Source organism: Lutra lutra, chromosome 9, assembly GCF_902655055.1.
Source record: "Lutra lutra chromosome 9, mLutLut1.2, whole genome shotgun sequence".
NCBI lineage: Eukaryota > Metazoa > Chordata > Mammalia > Carnivora > Mustelidae > Lutra > Lutra lutra.
The window spans coordinates 842,903-865,163 of NC_062286.1; the positions used below are offsets into that span (position 1 = coordinate 842,903).

At 55.4% G+C, this 22,261-nt stretch overlaps 1 protein-coding gene across 3 annotated transcripts in view; it reads right to left on the bottom strand.

The window, feature by feature from the left end:
- The window catches only part of MYT1L (myelin transcription factor 1 like), a 277,105-nt gene that overhangs the window by 81,514 nt on the left and 173,330 nt on the right, over positions 1-22,261 (bottom strand). For 2 of the 3 annotated variants that reach the window (XM_047746104.1, XM_047746103.1), the window contains exon 1: positions 504-1,476. In XM_047746104.1, coding sequence (XP_047602060.1) covers positions 504-1,446 — 943 coding nt within the window. In that variant the 5' untranslated portion in view covers positions 1,447-1,476. Of the gene's footprint in view, positions 1-503; positions 1,482-18,114; positions 18,471-22,261 lie in introns of those variants that run through there. The other variant, XM_047746105.1, reaches the window with a different exon arrangement.

Genomic DNA, 22,261 nt, shown 5'->3' on the forward strand with positions numbered 1-22,261 from the left:
CTACGGTTCAGTTTCTACCAGGGATGTTTTCTGTGGGGGGTTTTCATCAATAACTGTCATTTGGTGATAATTTTATAAATCATGATGCCACTGACCCAACCCAATATATACAGCACGTGTTTCATCCCTGACTGGCTACCTGCTGGGTGAGCCCTTGACCCTCCACACGGACTGTGGCTCGTGTGTGCGAACACAGGCTCGTGCTACTGTTTCCTATCACAGGACGTGCCCGTGCGCTAGCCCGATCTCTCCAAGGCAAGCGTCTCCTGCTGAAGTAACGGGTGACTTGTCTGCTCTGGTCATCGCACAGTGAGCTGCTCTGTGCATTTCCCAGACAAATATTGTATTGGCTTCCCAGACACACCAGCTGTAATGCTGTAAGTAACCCTAAGAGATGTGCATTCGTGACATGAGCGTGATGCCCATGTTCCTGGCGGACCATCACCATCTTTCACCCTAGCTCCTACGTTCATGAGGCAACTTACGTTAGGTAGAAATATTACCTTTACCATAGTATGGCTTTTTGACATGGCTGTCACTGGACTTAGGCTTCCTCTCCTCCCCGGGAAGCGGTCTCGGCGACTGCTCCTCATACGACCGCACACTGTCCCGCCTTCCGGCCTCCATCGCCATCTTGTCCCTCATGGCCTTCGCTCTCTCTGTTTCCAAAGCGATGGCCTTCTCCAAGAGGGTGAGGTTTCCCTTGGTCATGTCAAACACCTCCTCGGACCTGTCTGAGTTCACGGAGGTGGTGTCGTCATCTCGTTCGTGGTACCCATCCTCCTTTGCACAGCTGGAGAAAGTTCTAGACCTGGGGCTCAGCTGCTCCTCGAGCCGCATCAGGTTCATCATGTCGGAGTAGTTCCTGTCTGGCGTCCTGCCCGCGAAGTCGTCCTCTTGCCGGACGTGCTGGCGGACGTTCATGTTCTGCGGCTGGCCCCGGTCCTGCGGGTTCGTCTCGCTCAGTTTCCGCGCCAGGTCGAAGCACTGGTTCCTGAGACACTCCAGGCTGCTCAGACATACCTCCTCGTCGCTCTCCTCCACCATCTTGTCCACGAGCCCGTTGTTCACGGGCTTGCCCAGCATCACGTAGTTCATGTTCCTGCCGTCCTGCTGCGACAGGGAGTCTGCATACGCTCTGTCGCCGAGGCTCTCCGAGAGCACCACCCCGTGGCCCTGGGCCAGCAGCTTCAGCGAGTCCACCGTCTCCCTCACCACGTCGCTGTCCAGGTCCAGGCTCAGCTCGCTCTTCCGGCCCAGGGTCTCGTTCCGGTCGCTGCCATCCTCCAGGCTGGTGGAGGTGCTGCTGTTCATCTCCGACTCCGTCCTGGCACGGTAGGCCGCGTCCTCGGCGATCTTGCCAAGGTTCAGCAAGGACTTGGCCACCAGCTCGTCGTAATTGTCGTACTCCTCATTGTTGTTGTCGTCCTTCTCCGTGTCCTGCATTATTCGACTATTGTGACAGCTCACTGGATGGTCTTCTGCAAAGAAGGTAAAAAAAAGGGACAAAAAAGAAAAGAAAAGGAAAAAGTGGCTAGAACTTGAAGTTTAGTTGCAACAGCATGGAAAGCAAGTCAATGCACGTCCGACCCCGCTCACTGCATGCGAGGGACTTAGGTCCCACGGGCAGATCAGCTGGTAGTGCAGCACCGAGGGCGCGGAGGCCGCCCAGCCCGGGAGGCCACAGGAAGCACTTGCTACAAACTATCAGTTTCCCTAGTTACTCTGAAACAAACCAGCGTATGTGGGAAAGATAATTTTAAAATATTAATTTTTCATTCTAAATTTTACAAGTGACTTTTGTTTTTTATTGGCTTTATTTGTTTGCAGCCCAAGCAGATGCGTGATAATGACACTCGTCCTATTACCGGGCTCTCTGAGGGTTCACGAACTTCAGTCGATAACAACTCTTAAACAGATGTTCGCAGCAATTCCTTTTAAATTGGGTTTTTCCCAGAGATGCCCAGGCAGCGCCGTGGAAGGCCTCGGGCTTATGCAGTGAGCCCTCTGCCTCCACGGGGCCTTCAGTACCAGAAGCACATGTTTGGGCCGAATTCAGCTCTTCTGAATGTTCTCCCTTACAGACAACCCACGGTCCGCAGTGAAGTACCGGGAACGCACAGGAGGAGGTTAGAGCTACCTCTAACCCACAGTGGCTCCCGCGTGTGCATCTCGGGTTTGAGAGAGACAGAGGGAAGAGTGTGCAGTGACCGAGTGCCAGCGAAGGGCAGGCCTGGGGTCGGGGGCACACCTGGGGGCCATTTGCAGCCGCGGTTAGGGACCCCGGCACCCTGGCATTTGCCTGCCTCCCAGACTCGGGAGCAGGCAGGAACACTGTATGATGAGCATTATGTCCAATCACAGAAAAAGATTAGGACAAGTTGCTAAAACACCGTCATGTTAAAAATTACACAAAGACCCTATGTTTCACCCAAAACTATTCTGTTTCATGCTCAGGGAATATTCGGGACATGTGTCTCTCTCCGGGCGTGGCTGCTTCATGGATATTCCAAATGCAGGTACTAAACTGTGGGCTCCAAGACGCCCCCTCCCCCAGCCCTCGGACTGGGTTTGGTTAACCCCACGCCATGGCCACATCCACCTCTTGTTTCTGTGTTCCCTCAGGCTGTTCTCCTGAGGCTGTTCCCTCAGGAGAGGCATTGGTTGGTAAACGAGGTTTGGGCGCCCACACGTCAATAAAATTCTGGCTGCCCCCACAGCAAATCAGCACATTCTTAGGATCTAACACATCTAAGTGTCCGCAAGTCAGGTTTGCCGTATCTTACAGAGCCTCGCTAGTTGTATGGAACAAATACCGTCTCCTTTCTCGATAATTCCTACGCATCGCTTTCTTTAGCATAAAGACACGCATGTTCCCAGAGAGCAGCAAAAGAAAGAAACCCGACCCGGAGAGCGCCATTGGAAATATGGGGGACGTGTCTGAGCGGAAGGCAGACCGTGTCCTTGGCCGAGGCTTCGAGGTTTCAAGAGCTGAAGGCAATCCTGTTCTACGGAATTCCTGAAGGTATGAAAGTCACACTGTCCTCTCAGTTTACACACTTGGATTTTTATATTCATGGGCTGTGATTGGAGGAGCAGCCCCTGGGGGCCGGCCACGCCCCTGCTGCTCCATGACGGGTGACTCAGAGTCCGGCACCGCCGTGCCTGCAAGGAACCAACCAGGACAGGAACGTGAAAGTACGTTTGGAAACACAGAAGCACAAGCAACATCCTGGGAGATTCTGCAAGATGTGTCAGAGAAGAAATCGCCATCAGGCGACATGTGTTATTTTTATGATTTTCTCTTAACTTCCTCTTGTGAAACACGACTTATCCTCTTGGAGAGCTCAGGAAGGAGAAGACGCATGGAGAAGGGAACAGGAAACGAACGCCCGTGTCCCCTCCTGGCTCCTGCTAGAACCGAGAAGCGGAACGTGGCAGCGGCCCCTCCTTTACGAAGCTCTTCCCCTCCTACCACATTCTCCTTTTAGGTAATTTCAGTTTGATCTCCACAGCCTCAATCCTGGGGTTATCTTCAGTTCACTTGTCCCAAATAAGGACTGGTTTTTGCTGTATTTCTGAGCTTGTGACAGTCCCCCGCCCCCAGCGTGCCACCCAGGGAAGGAGCAGCCTTCTCCTTTCTGGGCCCTGGGCTCCTGGTCTGCCCCCTCTCAATTCCCAGCTGCCCGGCCCCCCAGAGACACAGCAGCCATGGTGCTCGGCCAGCAGCCTTGCCACCCCACAGCGGGAAGCCGAGAAGCCTCTGGGGGTAAGCAGGGCAGCACCACTATCTCCGACGGGCCTCCCAGCTTTGGGTGGCGACAGGGGTGGGGGGGGCGAGAGCCGAGTTCACCCCCCGCTGTTACAGGCATCAAGCCAAGATCGACCTGGAGCGTAGGAGTGCGCGCCCGCTGGCCCAGGTCACTCCTCAGCTGGGGCTCGGGGCTCCGGGGGCCTGGACCTCTTGGGGAATGTGTGTAGGGACCGGGAGGGTGCGCCCGGTGAAGGCCCCGCAGGGGGAAGCGCCCTGCACGCATGCTGGCTGGGCACACCACTGGGGCTGAGCCCATGGTGCAGGGGCCGGGCACAGGAGCCCATCTGGGAACAGTCTAGGGAGCCGTGGAGTGCCTGGTGACAGCCCCCCCAAGGTGTGGCTCTTCCTCCAGACCCCCTTGCTCCATGTCGTCTGTGGCTGTGCGGCCGCCCCTGGTAAAAGTGGGAATGGTGGGTGGAACCGTGCCGGTGGCCAGAACTCCTTGCAGGTTAATGGAATTTCTCAAGTCACTGGCATTGAACTATTTGAAAACCTATGCAAAAGCTCCTCAAGATGTGGGCCGCTGGAGGGTGACTGTCAGTTCCCCGGCCACAGACAGGCTCTAAACAGCCACCACGCACCAGCCTCCGCCAGCGACCAAAATCACCTGCGGTGAGCACTGGGAATTCTACCTCTGGCTGTGGGTTTCTGGGCAACGTACCCTCTGCTTCTTCGTCCGTCGTGCCGGGGCTCGTACTGCCGTGGGTCACCTGCGGGAGTGGGTGTGAAGCATGGGCCAGACTCATCTCTGCGGCTCATGGGCCAAAGCTGGGGCCCCAACATGCCGCAGATGAACACGCCGCCACGAGGACTTCAGGACTCAGCTGGGCTCCTTCCTCACGTGCCCAGTGTGCCACCAGGAGAAGGGGCACTGATGAAAACAGTGTAGCTTCACGTGATACGGAAGACCATGACTATTTAGATAGGGTTAGGGGAAGAGACCCAAGAATCCCAGTGTTCTCTCTGTGGTTTTCCGTTGGAAGCCTGAGCCCTGCAAGACCAGGGTGACAGACATGAGGAGTCGCTGGCCAGCCGGGGCCCCGGTGCCTGCCCTGCGGCAGAGTCACGGAGTTTGGACGTTGAGGTGGAGCGTGTAGTCCGGGCCCTGCAGGCAGAGGCCGCTCAGCAGACAGGCCCACAGGCCCTTTCGGTGTCTCCGTTAACTCTCAGAAACGTCGTGCGTGTGAATTTCATCTCCCCTGAGTCAGACGGTTTCAACTTATCCTCAACCATTACCATTAGGAAACCCAAAAAACAGTTTAAACACAAATCATGCAGGATTTCTCCACCTTCACGACGTCAGTCTGACGTGCACAGAACTCGGGGGATGACGACGTTATGATGACAAACACTGGCTTTTTCATATGTTTGTCTCTAAATAATAGGTCCGAGACACAAACCTGGATTCTTCCCGTGTCCAGCCTGGACTGTTGCCGTGGCTCTCTCCCGCCTTTCAAAGGAGCCGTGGGCGGGAAAGCACAACCGATCCGAACCCAAAACAAGCACGAGGAAGAAACCGCAGAAGGACCATCAGAAAGAAGAGACACAGGAAGGGCTGAGCCGCTCCACAGGTCACAGGCCATGGGGTCCAGCAGCACCCCCCCAACGGGTGCACGCAATGAAGTGTCCTTGTGGCATAGGATGACATTATTACGTGGGTTTCTTTTTGATGACAGAACTAAACGGCGATCAGAACTTATATTTGACTTGGGAACAGAGAAGTGTAGAATCTTAGATCGCAATGCCTCTACGCCCTGCAGGGAAGAGAAGTAGTGGCCATCATCGCTCCCCGGGAAGCGCAGGGCGTCCAGCAGGGGGGTCGGCTGGCAGCTCGGCTCAGGGCAGCCCCAAAGCATGTGACTGTCCTGAACCAGGGGTGGGAGCATAGCCCGCGCCCTCCCAGAGCGACAGAGCCCAAGGATCACGCTGCTGCTGACCAGCGAGAGGGAGGCTGTCCAGGATTCTGTGCAGCTCTGTGTCCCTCTGGGCAGCAGCTGGTCGGTACAGTCCTCACAACTAGACCAGAGGCTCCTTCTAGATTCTTCCCAGCCAGACCTTTGTTCTTCGTAGCACACGGTTCCTACCTTCCGTGTTGGTGTGGGTGGTCTGAGCATGTCATTAGGACACCGGCCATGGGAGCTGGTGTAGATTGTCAGCTTAGCCTGTCAACTCCCGGGGCCTGACCAGGGGAGTTTTGGTCACTCAGATGCACAGAGGAGGTTAGGAAATGAGGGGGATCCTGGCCTGACTTCAACAGACCACTGAACTCACAACGCTGTGTCCCTAGAAAGCATGAGGGAATCGAGCAGGTAGGGAGGTGGGAAGGGAGTGGACACCCCGAGGTGAGGCTGTGCAGGGGGGCTGGGCAGGGTCACGGGGTAGACAGAGACCACCTCTCCACTCTGCTGACAATGACCTTCCCCTTCCATGTCACCCCTGCAGCTGGCCCACTTCCTGAGCCCAGGTAGAGGGACGTGAGCTCCAGCCCCTCTGCCTTGTTCCTTGTCCATACCCCAGATGTGCTTTAGGACGGATGTGGTGTCCTTCCGTCTAAGGTAGAAGACAAGTGTCCCACCCGCCCAGGCCCAGGTGCTGGTTTGTGCAACAGCCTCTTCCCCCAGCGATGAGCACTGGGGCCCCGGCTCCCTCCCTGAGGTCTCCCTCCTGATCCTGACAGAGGGGGAGGGGCAGAACCCCAGGGCCTCTCAGCGACTTAAGCCCCTTATTGAGCAAGAAAGGAAGGAGAGTTGCTGACCTGAGAGGGGGAGGCAGGACTGTCACACACCTTCGGCTGGAAGACCCCACCTCACATTTCCTAATCAGGGTCCAATGGACAATGTCGTTTGTCTTATTTTCAGTCTTAGGGGAACTCTCAGATGAGGTCTCCCCGTATATGCCATCTTAGCAGTGGCTTCTCGGTTGCGGGCGGCTGAAATTATCCAGGCGGAGACGCGTGCCATGACCCTTGTCAGCACGAGTACAGAAAGATGCCTGCGCCTTCCAGAGCCCAGCGGCCGTTCCCAGCATCATTCTCTTAGGCTCTCAGAGAGTCAGTGCGGGAAAGAGTCTTATTGAGGCTTCGCATTCGAAGAGCTGTGGGCCCGTTGGCGTCCGGTGCCCTGGAGGGTATAAGTCCCGCAGCCCGGTCGCCCGGGCTTCCCATGCCCTCACAACGCTCACCCCACCTCCAGAACTTGCGGATCTTCTGGGGACTCAAACTGGGCTGACCTCAAAGACCTTGTATCCAGGAGATACAAAGGTCGGAGAAAGGAAGGCCTGTTCCCGCTTCCAGGAGTAGACACTAGGTCCCCATGCTTCCGTGTGGGTGTAGGTGAGCCGGCTAGTGCAGCCTCGGCCGAGAACCCCAGTGGGACGGCAGCCCGACTCCCAAGGAGCCTCCGGCTCCCGGACTTGAAGGGAAACAGATCTTTCTGGGGCGGGTGGGGTGGGCACTGAGTTTGCGGAGCGACGGCGGATCCTCCCTAAGTGCACATATAGTGGGAGCTCTGACCCCGAGTGTTCTTCACCCGTTAGCAAGATCGCGGGAGTACAGGGCTGGCTCTCCAGGCCGCCCCAGGGGCCCCAGGAAGGGCCGTCTACTCTTCCAGAACTAATTTGTCTCTCATTTATCCACAGAGGCAGGCACGGTCTGTATCTCCTTGGGCTTGTTTTCTCCTTTCTCTTCCAAATACAGGCCGCTTCTCTACCACAGTGGCTCGTCTGAGCCCCACAGCTCCACGCCCTCCCTCTGCACAGGAACAGGGTCCCCTGCACCGCACCCCTCCCCTGCCCACTCTGGCCACCCTGGCGGTGTGACACACCGGGCACAGGTCCGCAGGTTGTGCTGGCAGCTGCGTGAGCATGAGGACGTGTCCAAATTCTGTTCGCACCAATAAAATACTCAGAATCTCTTTGAACTGAATGTTTAAAATGAGTGATGGAGGACGTTTGGGTGGCCGAGTCGATGAAGCGTCCAAGTCTTCATTTCTGCTCAGGTCATGATCCCGGGGTCGTGGATCAAGCCCCATGTTGTGCTCTGTGCTGAGCACAGTCTGCTGGGGACTCCTGCCCTCTGCCCCCCCCCCACTCTCTTACTCTCTCTCTAAACATAAATAACTAAATAAAAGGAAATCAAATAAAATGAGTGAATGAAATCTGCCATACGATTCCCAATTGATTATGAAAAATTATGTGGAATTAGCTGAATTTTGCCTTTAATTAAGGAAAGTAGGGAGCGCCTGCCTGAAGTAACTGCCCGCACTGGTGAAGGGAGTAGGGGATGCCCGGGCCGAGGTGGGACTCGGGTGACTGGCTGCCTGCGGGCACACTCGTTCCCGTCATGCAGAGGGCTCAGGGGCCGCTGCGGGGAGCCCTCCGTCTGCAGGGCTCTCTGTGGGGAGAAGGTGGCCATGGCTCCGGGTGTCTCACTCTCGCGGGGCTCCCTGGGAAGAACCACTCCACAATCCCAGAAAGAGAGCGCTGCGAGATGGCCTCCGTCCTGGCTGGCCTCACACTCATCCTCCCCGGGGCGCTGCAGGTGTGGGAGGCACAGAAGCAGGACAGACACACAGAGCGACCGCCTGGGGATGGGCTCAGGCTCCCTGGGGTTCAGCGCCTTCCGGGGTGCTGTCCCGCTGGGTCCTCTGGTTCCACCCATGCTGGCTTCCTTCTGCTCAGTGCTGAGCGAGGAGATGACCTGGGTGAACAAATGCCATCACCCAAAATGCGTACATCCAGCCCTTTCCTGTGAACCCTGTGTTTTCCTTCTGTGCCTGCTCCTGGGCTTCCGCCTCGTTCCCTTGGATGTCTGTGCCTCGAGTGGCTCGCCTACTTGTTGGCCCCGGGGGCTGTGCACTGGTTTGGCCGGCTCCCGCCAGGGCGTCCATGGTGCCTTCCGTCTCTGCTGCCCGTCTGCCCCACGCAGCATGAAGAGGTGCTCCCTGCACCCGCTGGGTCGTGCCAGCTGCCTTCCCGCTCAGCTCGCACGCACGATCCCTTTGAGACACGTGCAGGCTCCCTGACGAGTTCCGAGCTTCGGAATGGTCTACAGATCTCGGCTCCTGTCTGCTCCCAAGCGCTCTCCTTGTGCCTGGACAACAAAGGTTTCCCGCACCCCTCAGCTGTGCACTGTGCAACCTGCTGGTGACCCAGGGGTACCCACATGGGTCCAGATTCAGGAATACCAGCACCACTGGGTCCCACAGGGTAAACTGAGGCATGGGGGATGCCCCTAACTAGGAGGGATGTAAACTCCAGCAGTCTCTGGTTGGCTTGGGTCAGATATTGGCATTTCCAGACACGTTCCTCAAACGGCGCACATGCAAGCTCCGGGGAGCACGGGGCACGAGACAATTGTGTCAGATCTCAGACAAGTGTGACTGTCGCAGCTCTCAGGGGTTTGGGGACCCGGAGCTAACCCCCTCAGCTAGTCACCCGGCCACTATCTGTCACACAGTTCTTAGAGCAGAACAATTAACCAGGCTCACGTCCTGGTGGCAACGGAAGTGACAGCGCTGGGAGACACGCCAAGCCATGGAAAGCAAATGTGAGGCATGTATCAGGCCGTGGTCTGTGCGCGGAGGAGCAGGGAGGCCTTGCGGGGGAAGACGGGGACCAGGACACAGTACGTCCACTGTGGAACCGGCAGGTTGCGGGACACGCCTCTGGCAGTGACGGGGGAGGAGCAGACAGCGCCCCTGCCTGCGAGGCCCAGGACAGACGTCGTGAACATTCCGTGACTCTGTTCATTTAAACTAACGTCATACTTCCAAGGTCTGACTGGTTTACACGTGGATAACCGCGTGTGGCCGGCGGCTACCACGTCCCAGCATGGAGTCAGCACGACGAACTCGTGGGCACTGAGTTCTGGTTCCGGTTCTGGCACCGTGCACGGGTGCGGCTCAGCTCTAGCATGCTGTGCCACTTACGGACTGGGGCCCGCGGCCACCCTGGGGCCAGCACGTCTGTCGGCGCCGGGGTCCCCACAGCATCTGCTCATTTCCTGTCTCTGCGTCACTTTTGGGGATTCTCGCCATTTTCAACCTTTTCCATTGTTAGTCTCCGCTACGGTGGATTTGCGATCAGTGATTAGAACTCGCGAAAGCGCAGGGGACAGCTAGCAGGTTTTAGCACTAAGTTATTTCTCGGCGAATGTGTGTGCTCTTTGTTCAGACGTGATGCTGTTGCACACTTAGCGGGCCACATGCAGTATAGACACGAACTGTACGTGCATCGGGAGACTGGACACGCCATTCGTCCTGCTTCATCTCAGCAGCCTGGAACATGGAATGCGCAGTCTCTGGGTATGTCGTGCGTGTGATTCACACACATATCTGTGCGACATGAAGTTTACATAAACCATCCACCAGCTGACCGCTGTGCACACGGGAACTGGCTCCACAATGTCCTCATGTCCTGGGGCTGTCTTGTGGGCCCCGCACCCTGGCTTTGGAGAGTGACAGACTCGCTGGTCCCAAGCATGGAGCCTGAGACGTGTGTCCGGTTTGCCCGCCTGACGCATGGGGGCCAGCGTTGACTTGTTTTTCACGAGCAAACCTCTGGGACTCGTATGCGGACGGGGCTCCAAGCACTTTTTTGTCTCCAGTGCGTGGACTCGGGGAGGGAAAGCAGAGCTGGTCGACAGACACACGTCTCCCGAGCATCATGTGGACGGGAGGTCCCAGGGCTGGTCCGCCATGCAGTCTGCCCCTTGTCCTGCCCGTCAGACGAGCCACAGTCCTGCGTCCCCCGAGTCCTCACGTTAGATCTCCGGGTCAGACATGCAGAGCAGCTGGAGGATGGGGTATGAGGAGGGTCGAGGCACCTGTTCAAACCCTTTACAAATCATCTGAGGACGAGCTCCGTCTTACTGATTTTAAATGTTGTCCATTGTGTAAGATGAAACATACTGAAGCCAAAGGAGATAAACTGACGGAAAAGTAGGAGTTTTCACAGGGACCAAGTTACATAATAACCTGCAGAAACTGTGAGTTATGTTCCTTTCTTTTTTTAAATTAATATTTTATTTGTTATTTGAGAAACAGAGAGTGCACAAGCAGGGGGAGGGGCAGGCTTCCACTGAGCAGGGAGCCCAACCTGGGGTTCGATCCCAGCACCCTCAGATCAAGGCCTGAGCCACAGGCAGATGCTTTACCAACGGAGCTGCCCCGGGCCCCCAGTCGTGTTCCCCAACAGTGTTTGTTCATGAGCAAGTGACCTGCACCCGAATAAGCATGACGAGCCTTTGCGGATCCTTTCACTTGGTTACTTTTTTTTATGTCTCTGGCTTATCCAAATTTCAACTTAAAAATAAGATAGTCGCACCCCCCTCCCACCCAGAGAAGGAGCTAGATGAAGTCAGTAGCTCTCAGGCCGAGACAGACCGATCCATGTTAACCACCGTCTCCCCCATTCCCTCTGCCTCTCTGTCCTCTGTTCTCTGTCTCTCTGTCTCTGTCCTCTGTCTCACTAACCTCTGCCTGTCTGTCTCTGTCTCTATCTCTCTGTTCTCTGTCTCTCTCTCTCACACACACACACACACACACACACACACAGCTCAGAGACTCTCCAAACTCTACAGAACGGACTGGACACACGGGTGCGTCTCCAGTTGGCATGCGGGTTGGAGGGAGCGTTGAGAGGACTCAGGGTCCCTGATCTTCATTCTACTCAATCATGGCTACATCGGACAGACTCAATCTGACCTGTGTCTAAAGGCCCTTCGAAAACGAAAGCAGCACAACTTTTCAGGGACCTAAGTTCAACGATCTTTGGGGTCTGGAAATTTTGCTCTTTGAGCCCAGATCTTTAAGGCTCTGCCTTAGTGCGTGACTTCTAACTCTGCCCTTTGTCAGGAACCGTGATGTCTCTCTTTTGAAGACACGCTGCTCTTCCGTTCTCTGTCGTGCATTTCTTCTGGCAGGAGGTGTGTTCTGCTTAGTTTCTGTGTCCTCAGGGGATGTTCCATTTTTTGAAACAGGCTGTCCCTCACGTCGGTGCGGCCTCGCTGTGCATGGGCCACCTGCTACACCCAGCTGCGGCCTCGGTCTCGGGCTCGTGGAGGAGCTCGAGTAGACGCATGGGGGCCAGGGCCGCTAACACCCGCCGCTGCTGGTCCCTTGGAACCACATCCCCGCTCCCTAGGGCACCTGTTTCAGCTTCCAGATGGGACGGCAGGCTGGGCTAAAGGCCGGTGATCGCCTCCTAAAGCTTCGACAGGCAAACCGAGGGCCAGCGAGGGCAGCGACCCACCCACAAGTAGTCCGCACAGGGCAGGCAGCATCCGCGAGCCCACGCCTCGGGCCGGACTTTATTCTGCTTTGAACAGCTGGCACTTGGAATAAAATGATGTTAAGAAAACACATAAGCTGGGGCGCCTGGGTGGCTCAGCGGGTTAAAGCCTCTGCCTTCGGCTCAGGTCATGATCTCAGGGTCCTGGGATCGAGCCCCATATCAGGCTCTCTGCTCAGTAGGGAGCCTGCTTCCCTTCCTCTCTCTGCCTGCCTCTCTGCCTGCCTGTGATCTCTGTCTGTCAAATAAATAAATAAAATCTTTAAAAAAAAAAAAAAAAAGAAAACACATAAGCTGGTAATTCCTTCAAGTGGCCCTTAAAACAAATTGAATACAAACGTATTAAATCTGTTCTCTTGCCTCCTTTATTTCTTATTATTATGTGAAGAAAGGGCTTTCCCCAGCACACTCAGTGTGTGCTGCTCACATCTTACGTGCACGTCGCTACATCCTTGGCAAATTTTCCAGTTCGGATGTAAGTGTCTGAAAATTCATGAAATACCAGCTCTGATTACATCTTACACTCATGCAAAATCAGTTTGTGTGAAGAAAGCTGAATTTTCACCGCAGATTTCTACCTAGAGATGTCCGGCTCTGTGTTCACTCATTTCCCCGTGCTTGAGCGGGCCCTCCCCGCCCCCATAGCTGCACACTAAGCCCCCCTAAAACAACGCTTCCATGGATGTAGGGAAAGACTGATTTTTAACGTGATAAAAAAATCATCACATCTTTCTCCCGACTGTGTCCTCCGCTGTTCTCCTGTTGAAACCTTGCACGCCAAACACACCGTCTTTGTTCCTGTGTTGGCCTCAGAGCTCGGGGCCGTTTCTGCTGACCTCGGCAGAAAGCTGGCTCGCTAATGCTGAGTTTCCGCGCCTGCGTTTCAACCAGTTCCTCATCAGGGACAGTTCCAGAGAACGACGTGACAGGGTCGCTGGCTAATCAATGCCAGGACAGCATCCTGAAGGGGTGGGGGGAGCTCGGACGCCACAACACAGACCCCACACCACCTTCCTTCTGCCTTTGTCTTAGAGAAATCCGAGCCCATCTTCCGCAAGTCGTGTGCGGCCTTAACCACGGGGGGCCTTACCGCCTCATCCTGCTTGACAGAAAACACCCTGCGCACGTTGCAATTAAAAGAACGTTTCTTGCGGAGGAACTCGTGGTGTGACTGCAGAGAACGGCCTGCCAGCAGCTCCAGGTGTCCCGCGAGGGCAGTGGGAAGCGTCCGGAGGCAGAACGGGAAAGGCGCAGCCACGGGTGCAGCGTGAGGAGGGGACAGAGGCCTGAGAAGAGCCGTGCACCCCGGGCGCCGTGCGCCTCAGTGTCACTCTGTCTCTGGTCCGTGGGCTTCACCTCGCCTGCACCGAGCGTATCATCCGTCCAGAAGGTCTCTCCACCGTTATTCAGGCTCCCCACAAACCAGCCAGCTCCTCCCTCACCGTTAGCTCCTGGGACAGCCACCCCACGCGCGGCTGCAGGGACCATGACAGCCTCAGGACAGGAAGGGTTTGTGATTTTCCTAATCCGACCGAACGATCTAGGAAACCGTCCCTCAGAGCCGAATTACACAAGGCGGTCCCAGGAGTCAACAAAGAGCAGCACAGAAAGGACTTCACGGTTTACAGATGTGTTCCAGAAGCAGGACATTCGGAAACGGTTATGTGTTGAAGACGGCTGTGGCATGAGCGCCATCTCCAGTCTGGAGAGCAAACTGGTGCGTCCTTCCTCTTGGGGTTGCCTTTCCTGGCAGTGGGCAGATCTGCACGTCCTCATGAGGACGACATTTACACACACAGATGCCGATGGTAGGGACGTGTGTGGCTACCACTGACAGTTTATTCTTTTTAGTGGGGTGAACTATGAAACCAAACCCTAACTTATGAGGCATTAAGTGACCACATTATCTAAATTTCTCAAATCGTAAGAATCCGAAAACATAATAACAAAATCTGCTATTAGAAAAGCCTATGATCCCTGAATAATAACTTTCTTACCTTTAGTATAACAAGGGAACTTTAATTAAATAAATGTGGTCTAGGTCATTGCAATGTATCTTGAAAATAAAATCCTCCACGCAAAAGACCAGGCCAACTGGACAAAATACAATTTTGATTAATTAAATTTGAATTTAATCTGAAATGAATTACTCAGATAATCTTTCCTGTTGCTCAAACACGCAGAAGAGGATAAAAAGGACGTGAGCCGAGTCTGACCAATAGCCAGCGTGTGCCGGAAGTCCTTGGATCTTTGTAGGCCTGGCTTTCTCATGAACGCAGCAAGGACATGGTCTCCCCTCTCTCACACAAGCCCTGAAGACCTCACAGGATCTCGAACCTTAATATGCCCGCTGGACGTGTGCATTGTTAGCAATATTTTGTTCGTAGGTGACAACAGTGCTGTAGGGTCCTGGGAATTCAAATAACGATCGAATTCCCGGGTCATAAATAATGGTCCTTCTATAACTTGGACAGTCCATGCTGGAGGGGATCTGATGACAGCTCAGGGACAGGATGGCCACTGAGAGCAGAAACAAAGGAACACAAAAGATTGCCTTCAAGAGGGAGACCCAGAACCCCGGCCACCGGACAAGAAAGGGACAGCCCCTGCCTTTCCCAAGTGCGTGATTTCTGCCAAATCCATTCAAGGAGTGGACAAAGGCACTCCATTTGGGATGCCCTGTACTGACAGTGCGTTTCCCACGGTGAAGATGTCATTATCAAGGCCGGAACTCACACTTGTTGACAGTGATCTTGGCACTAAACTCACCAGGATGGTAAACCAGAACGTGTTCGGTGAGAGAGGACGTGGAAACAGGAGATTGTCAGCTATGACTGCTTGATCAGCAGAGTGCTTGGCCAGCTGGGGTCTTGGACCCTGTGATCAGGGGGGCCCTCCAACAGACTTCTCTGGGTTCTGGCAAATCTCAGTGAAGTGGTCTCTAGTGACCGGGGCCCTAAAGTGATTTCTTCTTAGAAAAGATGCTTCAGCTTGACCCAGAGATCGAGCAAGACTTTGGTGCTTCTCTGCAAAGAACTGGCAGCGATCTGAGCCCCCGTGGACGGTCATCCACGTGGACCATCACTGTTAGGTCCAAGGGACTCCTGGGGACTGAGGACTCACCCAGCAGTGCCTCTGACGAGGAGTGGAAGGGGACACCTGGCTGCTGGGGATACTCCCTTGGAGGTCTTAGTCTTAGGAGGTGCTTGGAGCGGGGCTGGGCTGCCGAATATGAATTCTGGATCCAGGAGCCTGACAAGGGAGTGCTTATCCTCTGAGCGGGCATTTGCTCCCAACTGTGTCCTTGTATGCTCAGATTCTCACGCAGGACCTGCCAGTCCCTGTCTAGACGGTCCTGCTGGGAGACACTCGGGGCCCGCATCACACACACCCAGCATACAGCCGTTATGCTCACTTACTTGAGTTTTTCTAGAAAACATCACTTGTTTTGATCCCCTATCTCACGCTAAAACACAATCACATTCTAAGCATCCAAGTTAGGATAATGATGAAAAACACCCCTATTTCAGTGACCACAATTGCCAAAGTGTGGAAGGAGCTGAGATGCCCTTCCACAGACGAATGGACAGAGAAGACGTGGTCCACGTACACAACGGAATAGGACTCCGCTGTCAGGAAGGATGAACGCCCAGCATGTGCATGGACGTGGAAGGAACTGGAGGGGATTTTGCTGAGTGAAATGAGTCAATCAGAGAGAGACAATCATCCTATGATCTCACTCATGGGTGGACTATAAGAAACGGTGCAGAGGACCACGGGGTGGGGGGGATTAAATGAGATGCAGCCAGACAGGAAGGCAAACACAAGAGATTCTTAAGTCCAGGAACAAACAGAGGGCGGCTGGAGGGGAGCTGGACGGGGGCCGGGGGTAGCTGGGCGATGGGCATGAAGGAGGCACGTGATGTGATGGGCACCGGGTATTCTGTGTGACCGACGAACTGATGAACACCGCATGTACAACTGCCCTGTACGTTGGCCGACTGAACCGAAACGAAAGGGAAAAAACCTACGTAAATTGTCTTGTAAAGCTATTGCATTAAGTCTCTGCTTCTCCAAATGACGTCATTTTGTACTTTAAAAGTAGGTTATTTAAAATGTGAACCAAGGGACGCCTGGGTGGCTCAGTTGGTTAAGCAGCTGCCTTCGGCTCAGGTCATGATCCCAGCGTCCTGGGATCGAGTCCCACATCGGGCTCCTTGCTCATCAGGGAGCCTGCTTCTCCCTCTGCCTCTGCCTGCCATTCTGTCTGCCTGTGCTCGCTCTCTCTCCCTCTCTCTCTGACAAATAAATAAATAAAATCTTAAAAATAAATAAATAAATAAATAAATAAAATGTGAACCCAAGTGAACAAAATTGAAAGTTTAATTCTAGTCAATGAAGAACAGAACCTAAAATGCGGTAAGACCCTGGGTTACATTCTGCATATTTGCAAAGCCGTCCCAGCAGGGCCGCACCAGACTCTGCAGGTGGAGCAGGGCTGCCGCTGCCATCCGAGCACACTGTGGGCGCCAGGAGGAGCGGCGCTGCTCACCCCATCTGCGGCAGGAGCCCCGGCCCAGCCACAGACCGGTCACTGGCTTCAGAAGTTGGCGACCTCACCCCGAACCACACACACGCAGGAAAGTGTTCGCGGGTGATTTGCCCAGTCGTTCTGCTTTCCAGCGTCCCGCACACAGCCCGAGATTCTGAGCACGCGCAGTTCTGGCTGGTCAGGGACGCCGGGGAGAGGGCCCATGGTCCACACAGGGAGGCCGCGGTGCCTCCGGGGCAGTATTACGACGCGCGTGGCCAGACCGTCTCCACGCCGTGCTCCCAACATGACAGGGGAACAGCCCCGGGGCCGCGCACGTTGGGGCATGAGATTGGCGTGCGTGCACGAATGCACACACGAGTGCATGGCCGTGTGCCCAGACCTGCGTGAGGGCGCGGCGGCCACAACCTGCTCGAACCCGCGGAACGTCCAGGCTCCTGAAGGAGGGACGCTCATCTGCGTCCGCTGCTCTGGGCTCGCACGAGCAGCCTCGCTCCGTCACAGACAATGCACCACACTCACTGGCTGACACCTCTGCCCTCGTGCAGAGAGGTCAGCCTCCCAGAACTCAGAGATGTTAGAGCTTCGAGCCGGAGGAAGAAGCCTGAGAGAAACACTCCTGTCCCTCTTAACACATTTGGCATTTCTCTAAGCTGATAAAGACTAAATCTAGATTCTTCAGAAAACTCCCGCCTTTCTCTAGAAAAGAAGTGACTTTTAGGAAAGGATTATCCCCGAGTCACATTTATGGGTCTGCCCCTGAGAGGAAACCGATGTAAGGGCAAAACCATCTCCAATCTATTGCCCAAACCCTGGTCACCCCCCGGGCACCAGGCTTTTGTGTGTACGTGTCACTCGCAACACCAGACGCCCCAGGTCAGAAACATGGTTCTCGGTTATGAAGCAGAGGATGGGGTCAACGAACTATTTCATTTCAGCAATATTCCCTCCCACCCTGGTCCGTGGCAAAAAGGATGACAATCGGCAATACACAGACAAGACTGATGCCCCCCGTTGGCGCCCTGGGGTCCTGCCCAGCTTCCAGCCCCTGGAAGGCAAGCGGCTAGGCCGTCCCCAAACCAGCTCCTGGGCTAGCGCGGCAGTCGCGGGCAGGGCATCCACGAACATGGAAGGTTAAAGACGAGGCGCGCCGCCCTAAGCGTCTGGCTACAGTAGCTCAGACAAGCCCTCGAGCGAGTGCCCGATGGCGCCACATCGGGCCCGATGGCCCCGTCTCGGTGGCGAGCCGCGTGACCTGGAGTGGGGCAGCATCTGCTGTCCCGCAGGATAAGGAAAGGGACACTTTCCAACCAGTGCAAAGGACGCGTGATTGATACCCGTTTCAGCCTTGCCCAGGCCAACTTATTTTGTAAGTGAGCAACCATGCCGCACCGGGAACTCCACACCAGTACACCGGCCCCAAACACCGCTGGACGCCTGCTACTATTTTAAAGATTACCATTGTCGTCCTCCTCCTCGTCCTCCTCCTCGTCCTCCTCCTCGTCTTCCTCCTCGTCCTCCACGTCCTCCCCATCCTCATCGTCATCGTCCTCCTCCTCCTCGAGCTCCTCTTCTTCCTCCCGGTCCCCCTCCTCATCCTCCTCGTCCTCCTCCCTGTGCTCGTCCTCGTCCTCTGAGAACTCCTCCTCTTCGTCCTCCTCCTTCTCGTCCGCGTCCTCCGACCCCTCGCTCTCGTAGCACTCATCCACCGAGGAGCTGTCGGCTTTCACGGCAAACGGCTTCCGCTTAGGAGCAGGTTCTTGGGGCTGCTTATCCTGTGTTTTTCTTTTTTTAGCCAAGGGGCAGCCATATACGCTGTGGAGAGAGAGAGAGAGAGATCTGTGTCACTATCTTTGGATGTTAGAGTACCAGGGTGCCAGGTCAGGGGAGCTGAGACCCAGCACGAGTCCCGTCCACAAAGGGACGGAGCGCGTCTGGTCTCCACCGCACGGTCTCCCCGCCCAGGCCTTGGTTATAGCCATTGAGCACAACACAGAGGTCCCATGTCCCATGGAGTTCAGGAGGATGCTTGGTGACACACTGTCCCCAAATCACGCAGTTGACAACACAAATTCACCTTCTCAAACAACCAGCCAAATACGCCTTCAGTGCGATGACATTCTACGAGATGACTGGGTCCGTGCACGGTATGTGCAGTATGAAAATATGTGTGCTGTGAGAAAGCTCTGGGTGTACTTGGATCTTTCTATGCTACAGACAATGGTGTCTGTAAACAGAACACACTCCTCGGAGATGAACCATGCACGCCTGTTGCTGAGGACAGCCACGTGACTGAACCGTACGCAGAAGATCATCTCGACTTTACAGAAAGCAACTCAGCGTTAGAGGCGGTCATCCCTAAATCTTGCTGAAATTGGCCCAGACGTGGGTCAGACCCTTAGAGCAGGCCCCCACCCCCGTTCTCTCAGGAAGGACAATTTTCCAAAGTGACATTAATTACAGCACCCGTCTTCCTGGAAACTCCACAGCTGTAGCACAAGGGGGGAAAACACGGAGGCACAAAGAGAGACGCTCCTTTTGTCTAAAACGAGATGTGCCATCTCCGTGACTGACTGAGCAGCCGGCGGGACTCTGATTAGCTTTCGGACCTGAAATGTGGAGCACGGATCCTATGGACCCATTTTCTGAGGCTCCTCCGTGCTGGGCCCCAGGCCCTGCCAGAGTCAGAGGGGAAAGACACAGATGTAGACAGGGGAGTGTGAGACCGTGTGGTTCACATGTGCACAAAGGACCACATGCCATGGGCTGTTTAAGGAACAGAGGGCGTGTGATCAGTGCTGTGACGAAGGCACCACAAGGGCGCCACATTATGAAGAAAGAGGGAGGGACAGCAGTTGGAGGGAGCCAGGGCATGCCCCAGAAGGACAAGCCTGGGGACATCCAAGGGGATGCATGGAGCTATTCAAATGCATTTTAAACAAAACAGAGACTTTGCAAAGATATGAACATAAGAAAGAGTATGATCAGTGCAGAAAACAGACAAAAAACCAAAGGTGGTTCAGATTGTGTGACGGGTGGGGGGAGCAGGAAGGTGGCCGGTGTAAGCCAAGGTAAGGAGCGGCCAACCAGCCTGGGGACTCAGTGACACACCCTGCCCGTGGGAGGGGTGTGGGAGAAAAGGGTAGGAAAGGGAGTCACTTGCCGACCTGGTGTCGGGTGACAGCCCTCAGAGCCTCTGCCGGACACTCAAGTCCCTGATGAGCTCGGTGGCGGCCCAGCAGAGAGAAGAGGAGTGAGTTGGACCGACGGCGGGACGGGGGGATGTGCACTAGGAGGCATTCTGCTCTGAACACAGTGCGTGTGAGCTGCCTGTGGCAAGTCTCACCCGGGGAGGGGTTGGACACTAGGTTTTGTACTTCAGGGTCTCCAGCTGTAACCCAGCAACTCACATGCTTGCTTCAGGGATGGAAGGAAAAGATTAGTGCAGAGCCTGGTGCAAACTCGGGCCCCAGGGAAAGACGGTGACTGCTCTTAGATCATCGTCACGATTCGTGTTCCTGCTCAGGAGCCCAGCAATCCGGCAAGCCTGCGAGTGTGCAGTGGAGAGAGATGTCACTACTTGTCACTCCTGTCGACGCTTCCCAGACCATTCAGACCGGGGTGGGATGGGAAGGGCGATGATTTCATGTCTCAGCAAATGATTTCTTCTGGTTGCGTGGGTGCTTTCATAGCCTAGTGAAGATAATGTGATTCACCGGGTGCCCTGGGGGCCGCTGGCGTGCCCAGAGCCAAGGGACTTCCTGCATGACTGTGGTCAGTCCCTGCTTCAGTGCTGGCGTCCCTTCTTCATCTGTCAAGCAAGGGCCACGGGTGACTCCCGAGACTCCACCCTCTCCAAAACCCAGGGTGATCAGTCATCGGCCTTTGAAACTTGGATCTCTTAAAAATGAAATAAATCAGAACAAGAATAACCCTATAACCAGAAAAAACCTGGAGAGAATGCGTCTTCGTCTATACAGCATTTCTAAGACATGAACGAGCTCTGAGCTTTCTTCTGTGTGCCTCTTTCCACGTCCTGGGGAGACCGAGTCAGTGGCCTTGGAGGGCGTCCCCCCGGCTGTCCCTCCGGGGTGCTGGATCCCCGGGTCAGCACACTGTGGCCGTGCCCAGGCTGTGTCTGTCCAGATGAAGATGAGTGGCAAGCACCTTGCTGCACCGAGTCGGCCCACGGCATCCACTCACACCCACCGAGGAGCCCTGCTCTGCTTCAGGGCTCCCCGCACAGCGGGCGCGCCCCACAGCGGAGCACCAGGCCTCCTCTGACCATCAGATCCATCCAGATCGCTGTGAGGTGAGGTACGCTCAGCCGACTCCAGGCTTCAGCGACTCTACTCAAAATGCTCCAGGACAACGGGCAGAGAGCGACTCCGGGCAGACGAGCCAGCACCACGGCTGGGGCTCCTGTGTTACCTCCCCTCCATCCGCACACACCCAGCTGCCCGGGATCTCTGAGGGCCCACTGGTGGCTCAGACCTTAAATGGCTGGGGGGTTAATTGTCAGAGCCGGAGCGTGGAGATTATCTTTAAAACAGAGGCTGCAGTGAGAAGTTCACAGAGCTGGACTTTGGTCTGGATGCACAGGCTGCTGGGATTCTGGAAGCTGACTAGGGCTAAGGGAGCATCTGAGAGCCTGGGCGCTGAGCTGTAGGACACTGCAGGGGGGTTGGGGGTGTCTGGCCGTCAGGACGGCTCCTCCTCAATGTCTGCCCACCGGGCCCTCCTGTTGCCACGTGAGGACAGAAACCATGGCCTGGCCCCCCTGTTCTGGTGTCTTTTCCCATCTCCTGGCGCCCACTATGGCTCCCTGTCCTCTAGAGCCCTCTGCAGTGGCAAGGCAGGGGAGTGGGGGAGAGAAAGGAAAGGAGGGAAAGCAGAAACATCATTGAGTCAGACAGCAGGAGAGGCGTGGGTGTGGAGCGTCAGGGCAGAGTGAGAAGCGGGACGGAGTCGGCGTGTGCCTGCCGGTCACCGCCGGAGCCTCACCTAGTGGGTTCTGGGTTCAGCACAGATGCATTCAGCAGACAGGGCAGTGACACGCAGAGGACAGCACGTGCAGGGCCCTGCATCCCTGGCTCGACTCTGTTGACACCAGGATGGGCTCCTGGACACTGGCTGGGCCTCAGTTTACATATCTGTGTAATGAAAGTACTAACTATCCTTTGCCCGTGCTAGTTTTAAAGCATTCAGAATTCCCCAACGGTCTCTGCACGGTTCCTACTGATGTCTGAATTCCCCCGTCTCCTGCTCTGCCTCCGTTTATGACTTTGGAAACCATTTCGGCTAAATTTCAGGCTGGAGTCCGCTGACCTCACACATGCAGGACTTTCTGCTGATTCGCATGGTCAGTGCTCAAATCCTTTCCCTGTGTCCATTAAAGGGAACGGGAGCTCGTGTGGCAACTTTCGGCAGACACACTCCGTCTGCCGCTCTCCTACCGGATCCAGCCTCACTGGCCACTGGCTCCTGGTGCCGACTTTAAACGTGGAGCCAAATCCAAACCTGCAAGGGAGGTTTCATTCATGCGTCAGACAGCTGGTGGCCGGGAACCTGCTCGAGTCCCCAGAGGCCTCCTGGCCTACGAGACC